The 17,779-nt window shown below is 27.2% G+C and overlaps 1 protein-coding gene across 2 annotated transcripts in view; it reads right to left on the reverse strand.

The window, feature by feature from the left end:
• Window positions 1–9,804, reverse strand: part of LOC107443494 (prostaglandin E synthase 3) — a 28,187-nt gene extending 18,383 nt beyond the window's left edge. For both annotated transcript variants that reach the window (XM_016057375.5, XM_016057376.4), the window contains exons 1-4: window positions 9,677–9,804; window positions 9,003–9,119; window positions 4,066–4,135; window positions 946–1,041 (exon numbers count right to left, since the gene is read on the reverse strand). In XM_016057375.5, coding sequence (XP_015912861.1) covers window positions 946–1,041; window positions 4,066–4,135; window positions 9,003–9,119; window positions 9,677–9,690 — 297 coding nt within the window. In that variant the 5' untranslated portion in view covers window positions 9,691–9,804. The remainder of the gene's footprint in view (window positions 1–945; window positions 1,042–4,065; window positions 4,136–9,002; window positions 9,120–9,676) is intronic.
• Between the last annotated feature and the right edge of the window lie 7,975 nt (window positions 9,805–17,779).

The following is a 17,779-nucleotide window of genomic DNA, read 5'->3' on the forward strand; positions in this document are numbered from 1 at the left end:
GTAAATATCCCAATTATTAAAAACCTAAAAAATTTACTTAGGTTACAAATGTAACATGTTGTGTCACGTTTCAATTCAAAGTCTGCAAACATGACATTCTTAAATGGTGGAATAATTAATTGCCCAAAGCTCATGTCACCATTAGTAATAATTGAAATTGACAATAGAAAGTATTGTATGACCATCGCTGTCAACATGGATAAGAAAAAAAATCCAGTAGATTTTACGAAATATAAATTTTATGATAATTGTTGCATGATGTACTAAATATTTTACATTGGTACTTTTATAGTAATCAAAATAGAAAAACTGCAATATTTCCCAGCTAAGATTAACATTAAATGGACTTTAAATGCTATGTGGCAATAGACATTTAATTCATTAAATAAAAAAAGTTCTGAATAATACAAATAAACAAAATTTTATAAATGAGACTAACTTCATTACGTATTAGCAATACTTATTTAAATATTCAAGCAATCAATAATCTGTGCAAATATTTTATTTCAATAAGGACTTTTTTTAAAGGAAATTTACTCAATTTTAGGGAATTTTTTAAAATGTACTTATACGTATACTGGATAATCTTCAAAATGTATTGTACGTATACTGGATACCTTGAATTGAGATCATTGCATCTATATAAATTATAAGCCTTTACTACCAGAGGGAGAAAAAAAAACCTTGCAAATAAATCCATTCTTTTGCAGATTCTTTAGAAGTTAATGAGAAGCAGGAAATATCTATTTCAGCTAAATTCATGCATTTCACAATCCATAAAAATGACATAAAAAAAAAAAAAAAGAAACTTTCTATATTGCAAAAAAAAATTTATACAATAATTTCAAGCCACTTTTTGATTTTAGCATACAAACATTAGAAAATTAAAAAATAAGTCATTAAAGAAATAAAAATACACGACTTAGATAAAACTTAAAACTATACCTTTTTATCTTCTTTTAAAAGTCTCTTCCAAAAACCATCTTCTGCCTTAATTAATACAAATTCAATAGCCCTATCCCTAACAGCATGCTTAGAGTCCTAAGAAGAAAATGCATACACACAAATATATTAAACTGTCAAAAACACGCGAATCACAAACTAGGAAAGGGATTTTAACACCTTCATGGAAATTTTACATACATGAAGTTATAGTTGTCACACTTTTCTTGACCAAATTTGAAATTTTCAAAATTTGGTTCAGTAAAAAGTATTTGATATTGCAGCAAATTATTATTTCTTTTATAAGTAAAAGAATTAAAAATATATTTTGCTGCAGATACACAAGTACAAATTTATAAAGAAATATGGCAAAACTGCAACCATTGAGACAGCAGACATTAAATAAATGCATGAGTTTTTGTTAAGTGAGGAAGAAAAAGCAATCAAAATTTAATTAAATTCTTAATCCTAATGGACTGCATTACTTATTGAATTAATTTTAATACTTTACAAAGTGTGTGGTATTAATATTGCTCAAAATTCGTCGTTTTAGTGAACTCTGATTGCAACTCCACAAGAAAATAAGAATTTTATCCTAACTAAATTTTATAGTTAAATTTTTCATTTCCATATGACTTTTTCAGAATTTAATTATTAGACTAATTACAAAATGAGTGTCTAAAATGAAATTTCAAGCTAACTTGTTGAAAGAAAAAAAATAAATAAATAAAGATTTGGGCTTTCTTTTCCTTCCTAAATTTGTTTGAATTTCTAACAAGGTGCGTAGCCAAATTTTTCAACAAAAAATAAGCACTTTTCAAGCACTCAAAAAATATTTTAAAGCGCTTTAAAACCAAAAATTTCAGCATAAGGATAATTATTACCCATTATAAATATGAAGTATTTTTAAATTATCATTTCAAAACAAATTGAATCCTGAAATTGAGAATATCTTGAAAATGTAGCAGAGTTGCACGAGAGGACAAAAATCTTCTCTACTGAATCCAGCTCAGCATACGCACATGCGGATCATCAAGTATTTTATCAAACATGTAAAACGAATGGCGTTTTTTATAAACTACAGCAAAATAGATTGGGGTTGAATTAATTTTGAAAACGTTGGATAGTACTATGTCATTTTGCATAATTTGTGACGAAAATAAATATGGTAAAGAAAAAATCTCAAAAAACACGCTATGAAAAAAGCACCATTAAGGGCTTTTTAAAAAGGCTACACACCCTATTCAGACTTTGTACAAAATCAATACTAAGGAATACTTTAAATACATGTCAAATCCAATTTATTTCAAATGTTTTTAAAATACAATGAAATAGTTAACTTAAATCAACAACTTTGTTATTATAATATTTTGCTTAAAAGTGTATCATTTAAAAAACCAAGAAAAAAAAGAAGTAAAATAAAAATATAAAACTTTTGAAACAGTTTTATGTTAAAACTTGAGATAATCGAGGTAAAGTAAATAACGGTAAATTAATCTAAAGCTAGAATGCATTTTAAAACATCAAAATCAAATAAAAACTTGAAAATCATAGCATTTTTTATACAACATTGAAGGAACAAAAATTCTTTACTTAAAATGGAATATTAACTAAAATTAAAGTATTTTTAATATAGAGAAATATACTAGTGTGAAAAAAAAATTATAACATTTCATTTTTCACAGAAATACATGCTATTAGTTTGACCCCCAGACATCATTATAGATTAGTTTGTTTATTACAGTAACACCTGCTCAGCTACTTAAAAAATGCAGTAAAAAAATAAAAATGTTAACTATAGTCCATTAGTAAAACTTATGAAGTCATAAATTCCAGACCAAAATTTTTGAACTTGATATATATTAAATAAAAACAACTTATATTGTTAAACAAATATGAGATTTCATACTATTATTTAAAACTACATTTTTAAACATAAATTCTTTTATGATAAAATAAGAAATAGTTTTGTATTAAAATTGAGATCATCTTTTTTACAAAATGAATGTTGTTACTGGCTTGACCGGATCATTAGAAATGAACTGGTTGATTACAGCAACATTAATCTAGCTACTTTAAAAATATCATTTACAAAATGTAAATGAAAATCATAAAAATCAGTAGCAATTATTTATCTAGATTAACACTAAATAGGCACACAAAAAAAGTTTTAAAAAAGAACAAGTACAGATTAATAAGGAACTAGTATTACAACAATTATTTAAAGAGAAAAAAATATGTAAACCAAAATAAATTACATGACATGAAGCAGATTAATAACATGTTATTAATAAGTTGATGTTATTTTGATTTCCGTTTTTCAAATACTTTCTCAGTTGTTAAAACTGAGAAAGTATTAGCAGCAGTATTAACAGCTTGGGACTATTGTGACTCGGAATTTTATGCTTTATTTCTTAAATTTTCATCTTGCTGCATTATTTATTTTATGTGAGTGTGTAAATATTTAAAATCCATCAAGGTATTAACTAACTAAAAAAAAAATAAAAATGAGATCAAATTTGGAGGGAAAGAAAGTTAGAAACAGCAACTTTGAGTCAATATAAAATTTATCTAACACAGCCTACAAGCTTTAAAATATAAAAATTTTTCCTCCTCTTTTGTAAGTCTTGACAATTAAGATTGCAGTGTTTATGATGGAAAATTTTCAATGCATAACATTTCTCTTGGATAGTCTTTCATTAATCAAAAGTTTTTAAATTTACTTTTACTACCAGCCTTGGAGTTAAAAAAAAAGTAAAAGATAAAAACTAAGTTAAATTTTTATTGCAAGCTATTACAATAGATTTTCCCGATTGGAACTATACTTTGAGAATAAAGAATCTATCAAAAGAAAAATGTATATTTAGCTAGTAGTATATTATACCTGCTTAAATAACGAGATTAATATGGGTTTAAATTACCATATTTAAGGTTTACCCTTGACCTATACTATATTACCCTTTATACACTTTAAAACGTGATAAAAATCTGATAATGAAAAACCAGGTAATATGAAGTGAATATTTTTCTCTTTGATTGTATTGCCTGCATAAAGTTAAATAAAATATTACTTTCAATACGCATAAAATATAAAATCTCTCAAAACATCTATGCTTAGCTTACCTCAGGTTTAATTTCTTTCATGAAGTCAAGAGATACTTCATATTCTTTCATCTCTGTGCCACCTTTACCTCTGTAATTATAAAAATCTTTAAAATCAAACGTTGCAAAACAATAACTAATATTTATGCAGCAACCATCACATTCAAGCAATCAATACTGATACACTGTTGCAGATAGAACAAGAATTTTTATTCAACAGCCAGTACACAAACTTTGTTTTGGTACATTAATCTTAAGCAAACACAACTAATAGTAATAACCTCTGCCTGCTATTTATAATGATAAAAGAGAACTGATAAAGAAAGAAAATTTTAATCTTAAGAAGCTGTATTAAAATTAACAATAAAGCAGTAGTATAAATTGAAAATGTAGTTTTCCTACTTAGCTTTCTACAAGCTTTTACATAATAAAACAAATAAAAGAACGTATACCAATTATTCTTAGATAACTAAACATTTCTTCAATCAGACTGCATTTTGTAATCTACCAGTGGAATGATTCAATGCAGAATAACAATGATTTAAGTCTATCTATGGTTATTTTTTAGCTTAAAAACCAGGGTTTGTTGATTTTAATCAGCTTGATTTAAATCACAATTTAAATCAACTGATTTTTTTAAATATGTATATTGATTTTAAAAGTTAAAAAACAGTGTTTCAATTATATTTGATATTATTGATATTTTTATTACTTTCTTTTCTTAGTTTTAAAATTTATTTTAAATAAATTGCAACATTAATTTTAGTTAACGAAATTACTTACTTGACGTGTGTTACATTCCAACACATTTAAAATTACATTTTCAAAAATCTATTGATTCTTGAGATTGAAAGTACAGATTTAAGTAAACATTTAATGCTGTCTTAATAGAGACTTGCATAGATGTAGAAAGTAATTAATCAGGGATGAGATTGGCCAAAAGGTAAAAAAGCTGAATTTTCACGTGAGTAAATCGTGATTTATAGCAAAAATATCAGTAACATTCTCATCCAGTTTCGCTGATGTTGTAATGCCTATATATAGCAATAATCATCGATGGAAAAACTGCCACGTTTATAGTAACTAATTCAAGAAAAAAAATTACTTTTTGCAGGAATCGTGATCTTGGATTTTAAAATCGTGTGAATATAAATCACGATATTGAAATCACGCGAATGAAACTCGATATTGGATTTCAAAAATGTGAAAATACAAATCACGATGCGTAATTTTCAGATCGCGTAACTACGAATCAAGATGCATAATTTTTAAATCGTGTGAATATGAACCCAAAGACTAATTTTTGAATCGCGTGTAAATACGAAAATAGCTGTTGGATATTACAACCGCAAATATGAATCACGACATTGGATAAACTCGTGTGAATACGAATTGTTACATAGAATTTTAAAAACGCTTCAATACAAATCGCGATATTGGATTTTTAAATCTCGTAAATCAGAATTGCAATGAACGATATTGAAATCGCGTGAATAAGAATCGAAACTTTTAAATCAGGTAAATGCGAAAATACGAGCTATCTAGTGACGGGTAAAAATGAGGAAAATCTTATTTTCTGCTCGTAAAAGCTAAAATAATTAGATATGTAAAAGGGTTGGCAGCTACGTAGTTTGAATTTTCTATATACCTTTCGATATATTATATCTATATATCAAATGGGAAATAAATATAATTATTTTATATCAATGACTAAATTTTCAGAAAAGGTTGAAATTCGAGAGACAAAAGCGAAAATCCGTTTAAAAGCGGAAAAATCTCATCCCTAAATTAATAAACATGAATTTTTTTCAAAAAAAAAAAGTGCAAATGTTAATTAGAATTCTACCTTTTGATTGAAAAAGCATGGAATTAAAATCTACATTTGATGTAGGATTAAAAAGGAATATTTTAATATAAAAATATATTGATTAAATATTTATTTATTGATGAATGACTACATTTATAAACACAACCTGTTACATTTATTTTGTCATTTTAAAAATCAAGAGGAAAAAAAATCACAAATTTAAATTAAAATTATGGTTTGCTAATTGAAACTTTGCTTTAAAAGTACAGGGGTCTGTCCAAGCCAAATTTACTACCGTTTAGCGGTACCTTCACAAATTCAACTTTAGAAAAAACTGCAGAATAATTTCACAAAATACTTTATCTTAAAATTTTATTTCTGTGTCTTGTAAGAAACGATAAATCCATATTTTTACAGTATTTCCGTGTTCATTTTTTAATAAAATTTTTTATTTTCACAAATTATGTCTAAATTTTCACAATATAGTGCCTCTCAAATAAACCTAAAGAGACTCTTGAAGTACTCTTTAAATTCTCTATTTCATCTAGTCTTTAAATTTAAATCTTACATTTGTTCCCAAATGGTTGCCATGCATTCAAAGCTATGTATTATAACGAAAAATTATTTTACTAAGTTAGAGCTCCTAAAATATTGTTATAATATAGTTTTAATGTTAATTTAATTTTGACTAAATATTTATAAAGTATTTTTAATCATAAATTAAATTTCTTACAGTGTATTTGAATAAAAAAAAAATCTGATTTAAATAAAAAAAATCACGGACCCTGTTAAAAACTATTATTAATTTAAAAATATTTAAGTATCTAAACTTTTGAAGGTAATTTATATTCATTAATTATAACAACTCATATATACTTGTGTAAAATTAGATTTTTTACTCCTGTTAGTAATGTAGTGTCCAAGTAGTGTATAGGAATCAAATAGCACCATAAGTGCTCATGGGCCCTACCATGAACTACCGGGAATGGAATGAAGATTCCCGGCTGGAAAGTGAAACTGGGAAAGTTTGGTTCCATGAACGCTCAAAACCGTACCATGAACACTCCCTTGGAATCAGACGTTCCACGATAACTCGCTCTCAGGGCGTGGCTAAAATTTAACCAATCACACAATTTACTTTAGATTTTCTTTTTGAGTTTGGCAGCATTAGCATGAGTAAACCGAAACGAGCTTCTGCTATTTAGATAATATTTTTGATTACTTATTGTTTTCTTTTTATAATGTTTTTTGTTTCCATTAGACTAAAAAAACATGAACAGCGAATATTCTTCAATTTATTATACATATAGTTTTATTAATTAAAAACTGTCATATTTATCATGTATAATTCATAAAATAAAATCATTTTTCATAATAAATATTTCTGATATATCCCTTAATACGTTTCATTATTTATTTAAAATACTTTTTAAAAAGTACAACTCTTAAAATAATGATCATATTTTAATGAATTATGATTCAAAATTTCGTGCCTGAGAACTGCAAGTAGATAGATTACTAATTATACTAGTTTTTATATCAAAACTAATTTCCAGAGAGAATTCAAATTTTATCAGACAAAAAAATTAACGCTTACCTTGATCTCTTTGAAATTAATTTAATTTCAGAAAAGTTCATTAGTTTTCAATTAAAATTGTAACTAGTATATGAATGACTAAAAAGTTACTACTTTGCTTATTACTTTGGTTTATTTGTTACATTATAAAAGTGACTCTTTTTACTGATAGTTAAATATGTTCACAAGAAATTAATTTCTAGAACTGCGTAAATTTTTTTTAAATTTTTTTTCGTGATTTGTAAAATCATTTTACGTATGAAATACTTAAAAATTAAAGTTCAGGGAACTACTTCCGCAGCTTTTGTAGTATATATTTTAATGGAAGAATGAGAATAAAAATTTTTAAAATGAGTAAGAGAAGAAATAAATACAAATTTCATAAATATTTTTTGAAACATTTTTATTCTTTTTTGTTTTTCTTATTATAAATAAATTGTTTACTTTATAATACATCATGCCTGTAAAAAATTCTTTTAAATTTGCTGCCATTGGCGTATAGTATAAAGAACTATCGTTCGAAAGGAAGTTAAATATTGTTGAATTAAAAGTTCATCGAAAGAAAATTAAAAAAAGAAATGATTGGAACTTCCGAAAAAGGTATTGACCAAGTAATACATCCCATAATAATAACATAGAAATAGTAACAATTATTATATAATGAGAGCATAATTATTTTTAGTTTGCTGTAATTTCTTAGTTAACTCTGAAAGTATCTTTTCGTTCACACATACTAATGAAACAAAACATTTCTCTTTTAATTATAGTCTTGAAAATGGCTCGGGCACGTTTATCATTTAGAAATTTTGTTATCTTCTCTTAAGAAATAGAAAAAAAAATTAAGACATTCATCGACGAAATATCGTATTCAGTCTTTAAAAATTCATCATTCCCTCCTTGGAACGACGATTCCAGGTGCCGGAGACTGGTTGGAATAAAACCGATTCCAATTCCAGCCAAGAAACTCTTTCCAAGGTGTTCGTGGTGGGGGAAAATAATTCCCGTTGGAACGTGACGTCATTCCCAGATGGAATTTGATTCCATGGAGCTCATGGTAGGGTTCCATGACAGTCGTGGTAAGGTCGAAGGCGAATAAAGCAGTAGATAGTCTGTAAGGTTTGAGTCTATGCTGTAGAGTTTAGGCAAAGTAGAAGGTCAAATAAAATTTTTGACCCGGAGAAAGTTCGATTTCAGGACAGTGAGGAAAAATATTGAAACTTCTTAGGTCATATGTAAAGTATATAGCTAACTATTGTCTATAAAATTTCTTATTCCACAACGTTTTGAAGTTTGCAGGGGTCTATCTAGGTTTTTCTAAGAGGTACCTATTTTGTGAAAAATTTTATTAAAAAATCAACACAAAAATATGGATTTATCGTTTCTTAAGGGATACAAAAATAATATTATAAGAAAAAGTATTTTGTGAAATTACTGTTTTTCCAAAAGTCAAATTTGTGAAACTACCGTTTTTCCTGAAGTTGAATTTGTGAGCAAATTCAATCTGGACAGACACCTGGTTTGGTACACATCAAAACTAGCATGCATATAAAAAATTAAAGAAAAAACTAGTCTTACTTGAAATAAAGTTTGTCTTTTTCAATTTTTATGGTGGGACTCCGGCAATCTTCAAGTTGAACTTTAACATATAGAAGATTTTTCCTTTGAGCCCAATAAATTGGCGGAGGTAGTAATCTATAAAAAAAATGAAGTCTACATTTCGCATTTCTTTACTCACAACTCTAATTAAACTAATTATCTTATTAATATTGGTGACTTATAACAAATTTGAAAAAAATAAATTTTTTTTTTTTACAATTGATCAGATACAAATTCTAAGATACTTAAAAGCAAAAAATATTATTTAAGCTAGTATTTTAAAGCTTATAATTAAATGATTTAAACAATGATAAAATGATTATTATGATAGGAGTAATTTAACATCTAAATTATATTAAAAATTAACGTTTAAGAAAATCTTGGGAAGCAAATTATTTAGAAGCAGGCCGAACATGATTTTCACTTATATATTTCCGTTCTTGGCACCAAATATAATCAAATTAATAAAAATATTCAAATAATTTTTTTAATCATTAAATCTTAAAGACAGACAAGAAAATATTTCACGCTTATCATGACTTTCAATTCTTTACAGGTTTTTTCCCCCTTTACCGATTAGCACGCCATGCGTTGTACATATTTAAGAATAACTGTAATAAATATTTACACTTAAAATGGTATAAATTTCTTACTTAGCGTCTCCCATTACTAGAAATTTATTATTTAAAAGTTAAATTGAAGACAGAAAATAATTAAATATTTAAAATACAATTATTTTCTTCAGCAAGTCCAACCGCTTCAAAGACATGCGCAAAATAGGAAAGATTGAGATATTGCCATCCGTTTTATGCAATAATTTGGAGGAAGGAAAAAAATAAAATTAATGATTAAAATTTTTTAATCATATTTTTAAAAATTTATGTCTCTAATTTTCACATAAATTTACTAATAATTTGATTGCCTACTTATCATTAATTTTATTAAAGTTCTCAGCGATGAACATAACAGTTATAAAATATCTGTTATTTCTGAATACTAGGGAACAGAGACAAGTAAATTTATAAAAGCATTTAAACTTAATTATTTACATGGCGCCATCTACAGAAGCAAATTTTATTAGTCATTTCAAAAATAATAAATTTGTTATATTGACTTAGTTTTTATTAAGATAATAAATTTAATCAAAACAAATAATCGTCGGAAAATTATTTATAATAAAAAGAAAAAAATTTGAAGATATTGAAGGTTATTGAGGAAATTTGAAAGGTAAATAAATGTTTCTATAAGTAATAAAGGACATTTATTTACTTAAAATTTCACATAATTTAATTTAATTATGTATCCAAGACGGGTGATCACTCGGAACACCAGGTTAGGGGGCGTAGAACGAGATCCAGTTTTAATTATCTCCAAATTATTATTTTAAAAAAAAATCGCTTGTTAGAAAAATATATTGATGGATTTTTATTTTTCAGTTATGTATTCTTACATTAACTTTCTTTATATTTAAAAGTTCTTTACGTTTTACTGGAGATGGAAATGGAAAGGAAAGTGTGCAGCATGAAAGCCATTTTCTTTTTCTTCTTCTATTTTTCACATTGAAGTTTCACTTTTTCCAAGATAGATATTGTGGTGTAACTCACTACGATTATTAAACATCGATTCACTAGTATATAAAACATGCTAACTTGATTCAAACTTGAAGTACCTCTTGATAGATGAAGGTTGGCATCGTCTAATGGTCTCTCTCTCCCCACAATATCATCTCTAAACCATTAAGCAAACAAATATCAGGAGGCTGGAACTAAGACCAGTGAATAAGTACATTAACAACAAATGAGTTTATAAACCTATAAATTGTGTAACAACAGTCAGCAACAATAATTTTGTAATTATTTTTTAACAAAATTGCTCTATATTGAATTTAAAATATTACATAAATACGTGCATTTTATTTTTTGCGTATTTCTTCATATGGGTCATTCTCAAGAAAACTGTCATTTTTCAGTTCATAAAATCCCAAAAAAGTAAAGTGAATAAAAGACTCTGAAACTTTTTATATTAATAGAAATATGTAATGGCATTATAAAAAAAGTATATATCCTATAAATCATACTTACGATTTAAATTAATTAATTTTTTAAATAATTAATTTATAATTAATTAATTAATAATTTTTTAATTCATTTTTCAAATTAATTAATAAGTAAATTAATTATTTTCACTATTTAAAAAGTAAGGGAATGACACTAATAGTGAGGGAATGATATTTTATTTTAATACATGTTTCTATCTAAGTTACATCTACCTAAAGTTTGAAAATGATAACATACTAAGTATATCTAATATTTATTATAATTTAGTCTTATATATTTAATAGTTTTTACAGGTTTGGGAAATAAAATTGGCTGGCACGATTGAACAAAAAATAATTTGATAATATACTCATCTTGAATCATTCCCTCACTTCAGCGTCATTCCCTCACTTTATACACTAGTGAGGGAATGACGAATTCAATAAAATTTTAAAATAACTGTTAGGCCTAATTAATTTCTGAAGTCAATCACATACAATTATAATAACTCGACAATTATAATAACTCGATGAAATTGTATTTTATTTTACTCTAAAAATGACATGAGGGAATGACAAATGTAAAAAAATTTACCTGGTTTGATTCATTCAAATTTATTCCGCACCAAAGCTTCTTTAAGTTGAAGATGGAAACATACTACAATTTTGTTCTATGATGCCAGTTGTTAACTTCTGAAGTTTTTATTAAAATATTTTTATTCTAAGAAGATTGCAGGTGATAAGAACATTGTTGTGAGGGAATGACGCGAAACACTGGAGACAAAGCTTAAAATAGTGCCGTGTTAATATTTTTATCAGAAATTAAATTTAAAATTTATTTTCTGAATTCTATATTTCAGTATTCTGAAATAAAAAACACGAATTTGTAAAAAAAATTTCTTTTTTTCAGAAACAATTTTTTTCTTTTCTTAAATCAGCAGTGGGGACAAGTGAGGGAATGACATATTGGTATATTTTAATTACCTAAAATAAATAAAAAATAAAAATTGATAATTTTATTTTTATTCTTTTGTTAGGTTGCATTCTGAAGGACACTTTCCCTGAAAATTTTTTCTTCGTAAGCTGTAAAACAAACATAAAATATACTGGGGACATGAAAATGACTGTTTTTGTGAGAATGACCCATATCTTGAAAACATAAATTCGTTTAAAGTGTTTATAAACGAATTTAAAAAATTTTGCACCCAATTATAAAATCCATTTATCCAAAAATAATTACATGCAAAAAATATCTTTTAGTAATTAATTATTATATTATAATCATAGTCAAAAATTTTTTGAATTGTAAGATATACAATTTTTGACATCATTTCAAAGAATGTTTTGCATGGCGAAATTCAAAATTTGATCAAATCGGGTGAATAGTTTCCGATATATCGAATTTTAAAATTGTCGTAATTTTAAAATTTGATTTCTCAGGAGCTCTTCGATCCATTTCGTTTACATTTTGTATTTTGCCACGTAAAATTACATTCTTTAATATGGTGTCTAAAATTATATACCTAACAATTCAAAAGTGTTTTGACGATTATTAAATAAAATAAGAAAACATAATAAAAAATAAATGATGAATATATACTAAAAGTTTGCATCTTTGGCTGAACGAATTTTACAAATGTGTGCAAATTTTTTGCAATGCCCTATATTTCGGGGGTCGGAAATCTGAATCTGTCGAAAGAAAGGTATGCTTATGCTGAAAAAGAACTACATTTTACTGTTTTATTTCGTAACTTAAAATATCGTTTGCTCGAATTAATTGACATAGTTGAGGCCACCACCTCGAGCCATAAAGATCGAGTCCTAGGACTTACAAGATTTGATCATTAGATCAAAAATTATTCAAGGTGGTTCGTTTATTTTTTGCGCACCATGATACCATGCGATCATGTAAAGACAAAAATGAAATTCAGTTTCACTTTAGTAATAAACTTACATATTATCTTAATTTTTGACAATATGATTTTAAATCTCGAAATAAGTGAAATTCAACTTATATAAAAAAGGCGGATCAATTGATCACTGGAAGCGGCTAATATCTTATTAAATTTAAAAACAAGTGTCTTAAAATTTCAAAATGAATCTCATCTTCAATTTAAGGAGTGCACGTCTCATTTTTGGCTATTTTTAGACTATTTTAACTGGGTTTTTTTTCAAGTGCAGGTAAACTAATTGAAATTTTTTATTGCAATAATTACGTTTTCTTTTTATTTCGGATGTAGGGTATTTCAGTTTATGAAAGCATTAAACTATACTTTTATTCACGTTTTAATAACATTTCGTAATTAATTTTTAAAAAATTTCTGAAAATAATCTAAAACTAAATAAACGTATAGTATTTGCTTCATTGGATTTTAGACTGGGGCAGGGAAATAAACTACTAACAATGAAGAAAGAAATGCATGGAGCAAAAAATATTCAGAAATATTGCTCTAAGATGTTAAAACATCTCTAAGTTTACAGCCATCCATATAATTCAAAAGTCTACAACAATGACACAAGAGAGACAGGATTCTTCGTCAATAATTTCTATCGAAAATTAAAACCGCAAAAACAGTTGATTTTGTACAGTTTAAAATTGTTTGCGTCTGCTAAAGCACGAAAAAATAAATTTTAATGTTTATGCTGTTATATTTGTATGTCATAAGAGAGAATGTTCATTAAAAATATTGCCTATAATAAATATTTATTCTAGAATACTTGAGGTGCTATTCTCATTAATTAATCTAACGACTTCCTTTTTAAACCTTGAATACGTTGCTTGTTATTTATGAGGCAAATATTTATGTTTTAGTTTTAAGCTTGTTTAACTGTTTGTTACCTTATCTACGTCACAAAATAAAAATTTCCCTAGTTGTCCATTTTACTCTTAGAATGTTTTTTGGCTTTTGTACTATGGCTAATATTTTAACTACTCCTACTTACGAAAGCAAGAACATGTAAGTTTGAAAAAATGGACTTTGCTAGCTCAAAATATGTTGAAGAAATTGGGTTTAACTTAAAAATAAAATGCGTGTTTGAAAAAAAATGGGCAGAGCTCTTGGAATGCTTTAAAAAAAATGGACATGGCTGGAAAAGGGCAATTGAAAAAAAAAATTCTCCTATCTTAAAATGTTCGTTGAAAGAATGGACATATTCTGTTTTTAAATCACTTTTACGACTATTGTATTTTATAAAATTAGATAGTAAATAATAGTTATTTGCAGTAGTTTTGTTCCTGCTTGATTTACTCCTTTACCAACATTAATTTAGATGTTAAAAACTGCTTCATTGTTTAACTTCGAAAAGGCACGTTTTGTGTTACGTTCAGTTTTTAATTTATTTCTTTTCCAAGATTGACTTAGGTATTAAGAATGACTTCATTGTTTAACATTGAAAAGATGCGTTTCATATTACGTTCAGTTTAAATTATTCCTTTTTCAAGATTAACTTAGGTACTAAAAACGCCTTCATTGTTTAACTTCGAAAAGGTGCATTTTGTGCTATGTTCAGTTTAATTTATTCCTTTTGAAAATTAAACTTAGGTACTGAAATTGGTTCCATTGTTTAACTTCGAAAAGGCACTTTTTATGTTACGTTCAGTTTTTAATTTATTCCTTTTCCAAGATTGACTTAGGTATTAAGAATGACTTCATTGTTTAACTTCGAAAAAGGGCGTTTTGTGCTACGTTCAGTTTAATTTAATCCTTCTCCAAGATTAACTTAGATGCTGAAAATTAATAAATTAGTAAAGATACTAAGGGTAGTAAGTACTTATATTCATAAAGGTAATAGACACTAAATATTAATAAATTACGATTCTTTTAGAAAATTGCACTTCTATTAATAATTAATATATTTCAGTCCAGTTTCTTCTAATGTGCCTGTTTATATTTCCTTTATGTGGCAAGATAAACTTGGGTATTTCTCTATTGGCAACACTGCAATTATTATTCATTTGTTAAGGTTGTCTTAAGTAATAATTTAAGTATTGTTAAAATATTAGTTATACAGTTAGCATTTTTCTAGTTTCCTTTAGTTAGGTTTTCTTAATTAGTAATTTAAGTAGTGTTGAAAAGAAAGTTAGACGTTATGTATTTATTTAGAGTAATTTTGTATTTTTATAGAAATAAAAATTTAGTTACGAATGAATTATTTAGATTTTTCGATCCTTTCTAACATGGCTGTAGAAAGTTTAAACATAAACGGTGCTATGGTACCGCATACTGTTATTGTTACTGTTATTACCGCATACTGTAGCTAATTATTGGCGACGAAACTTGCCTTTTTCGATACATACATTATTTGATAGTCAAGTTATGGATCTAGAGGTGCATGAGGAAGTAGAACAGTCTTGTACAGTGTAGTACGCAATGGAACGTTGGGATGATTTTTCTATCTTATCTCACGACAGAGAAGGAAATTATTTTAATACTCCTGCCTACTAACATGTTTCGACCTCGTACTTCTAGTGGTTTGGGTGATTTAAATGGTGATTTTAAATTGTTACTAAAATTCAATACATAAAAAACTTTGAATAGTTAAAATTGAAATCAAATTACTTCAGCGCGAGCAAAGCCGTGGACAATAATTAATGATTTCTAAATGATGAAAAAATTTGGTTTATATAATATTTAAAACTAATTAGGTTAGTGTGTTAGGATTGGAGGAAGAATTGAAGAATTAAAATTGTATTTAAATACAGCTGTACAGTACACTCGGCTTAGTTGCATTAAAGTTTAAATGTTGTACAAGATAATCTTGCTAGTTGACCATTCTGGTCGCTAATAAATAATGATTCTTTAACAAATTGCACTTTTATTAATAATTGATATATTTGATCAGTTTCATCGAACATATCTGTAATACATAGAGCATCTTATTCCATATCTCTCAATTCTTCATTCCACAAAATTTCTGTTCTCTTAAATCCTCTTTTTGTGTCTAATTAATTATTAATATATAATTGTGTCTAAAAATAAAGAACGTAGATCCTTGTGTCTGTAGGTGATTTAATAATTACTTATTTAAAAATACCTGAGCATTTAATCTTTTGGCATTCTTTTGCCTTTCTTGGAAACATTTAAACAATACCGTCGTCGTTATTCATTTAACTGTTGTTGTAGTTCATTTGCGTCGCACTAGAGCTGCACAATGGACTATTGGCGACGGTCTGGGAAACATCCCTGAGGATGTTCCTAAGACATGCCCTCACAATTTTGATCCTCTGCAGAGGGGATGACACTCCTGCTTCGGTTGCCCAACGACCTGCATGCGAAGTCGAGCACTTTACGGTAGAACAGTTTAACGAGGACCCATACCGCACACCCTCGGTCCCTACGGAGACTGATCCAAGTTGTCACCCACCCGCACACTGACAGTAGCCACTGATGCTTGACATCGATGATCTGCTGGGAACCGTGTCTTAACGATCAGTCCACTGCGGGTCATTCATTCAACTCATTGGTAAGGTAAGTACGGTTGCTATTCCACTTATAAATAAATATCTTAGTACTGGTTCACAATGAACGGTAATAAACTAAATCCAATTTCTTCAGGAGAGAAAACTGCTTTGAAGTTACTTATATAACTAACCAAATCTGACACTGTTATATATTTCTTCTAGCAAACGTTGTATGTTCGCCTTTTAAGGTCGGATTTAAATTTAGCGAGGCCCTAAGCTATTGAAGATAGTGGAGCCCTTACATGTTCAACTTCATTCCAGTTGATCGGTCATAAGCAAAATAGCTTGTTAAAGTCGACCTAAGCTTCTCCACATAAGTTAGAATGATAATTAACCTGAAGCGAATTAAATACAACGCCGTATCACGCATCGAATTTTTTTAAATATAGTCCTCGTCTACGTCCTTTGCTTAACTTAGATTTATTATTTGTTTATGCATTTCATTGTTTGTGTATCTGGCAACTTCGATGCATAATTAGTTTGTTCATGTTCTACATGACTTCATGCTTATCTTTGTGTTATGTAGTGAAAGAATTGAATTCTTCGTGAAAGAATCTTTGTGAAAGAATATAGAATGTGTCCTTCAAGAGAATTGATACTTGACGGGTTTGGCTTACTCGAAATAGAATGGAAAGAAAAGTTGCTAACGTAAACAAATGACACGTTTCAACAACCAATCAAGATCGAGATAACCATAGTACGTCACTTGCATGTATCCCATTAAGAAAATAAAATTAGAATAACTTTAAAATGTTAGGAATTTAAAATAGAATAATCAAATTTACCATACAGTGAGCTAAAAAAAAAAAAAAAAAATAAAGCATTAAGAAGCAGGCGATTCTTTAAAATATATTTTATTGAAAACGACTTTAAAAACTTTTTTTGTTCCAAACATTTTAACATCAGTCAAAACTTTTATCTTTTAAAACAATCAAAAGTCAAGATATTGTTTAAAACTTTACAGTTTATTCACAAATATATTTACTAAATAAATTATTTCTATAAAATTTACTAAAAGGGCTTTTTTCGATAATGTACTTAGCACAAGCTTTTTATGTTGTTGTCGACGTTTTAATTTGTTCGGAAGTATTGATCAAAACTTATAACTACGAAAGCGTGTTTAAGAATATACAAAGAGTATTATGGAACAAAAAAAAAAAACAAAAAAAAAAAAAAATATACTATTCGATTATTCGTTCATTATCAGCTGTTATAAAACCATGTGTGTCTATCTATTACCTGCTGAAATGCAACTACTCA

The sequence above is a fragment of the Parasteatoda tepidariorum genome, chromosome 10 (genome assembly GCF_982258835.1).
Source record: "Parasteatoda tepidariorum strain Cologne lab strain chromosome 10, Ptep-v5.0, whole genome shotgun sequence".
Taxonomy (NCBI): domain Eukaryota; kingdom Metazoa; phylum Arthropoda; class Arachnida; order Araneae; family Theridiidae; genus Parasteatoda; species Parasteatoda tepidariorum.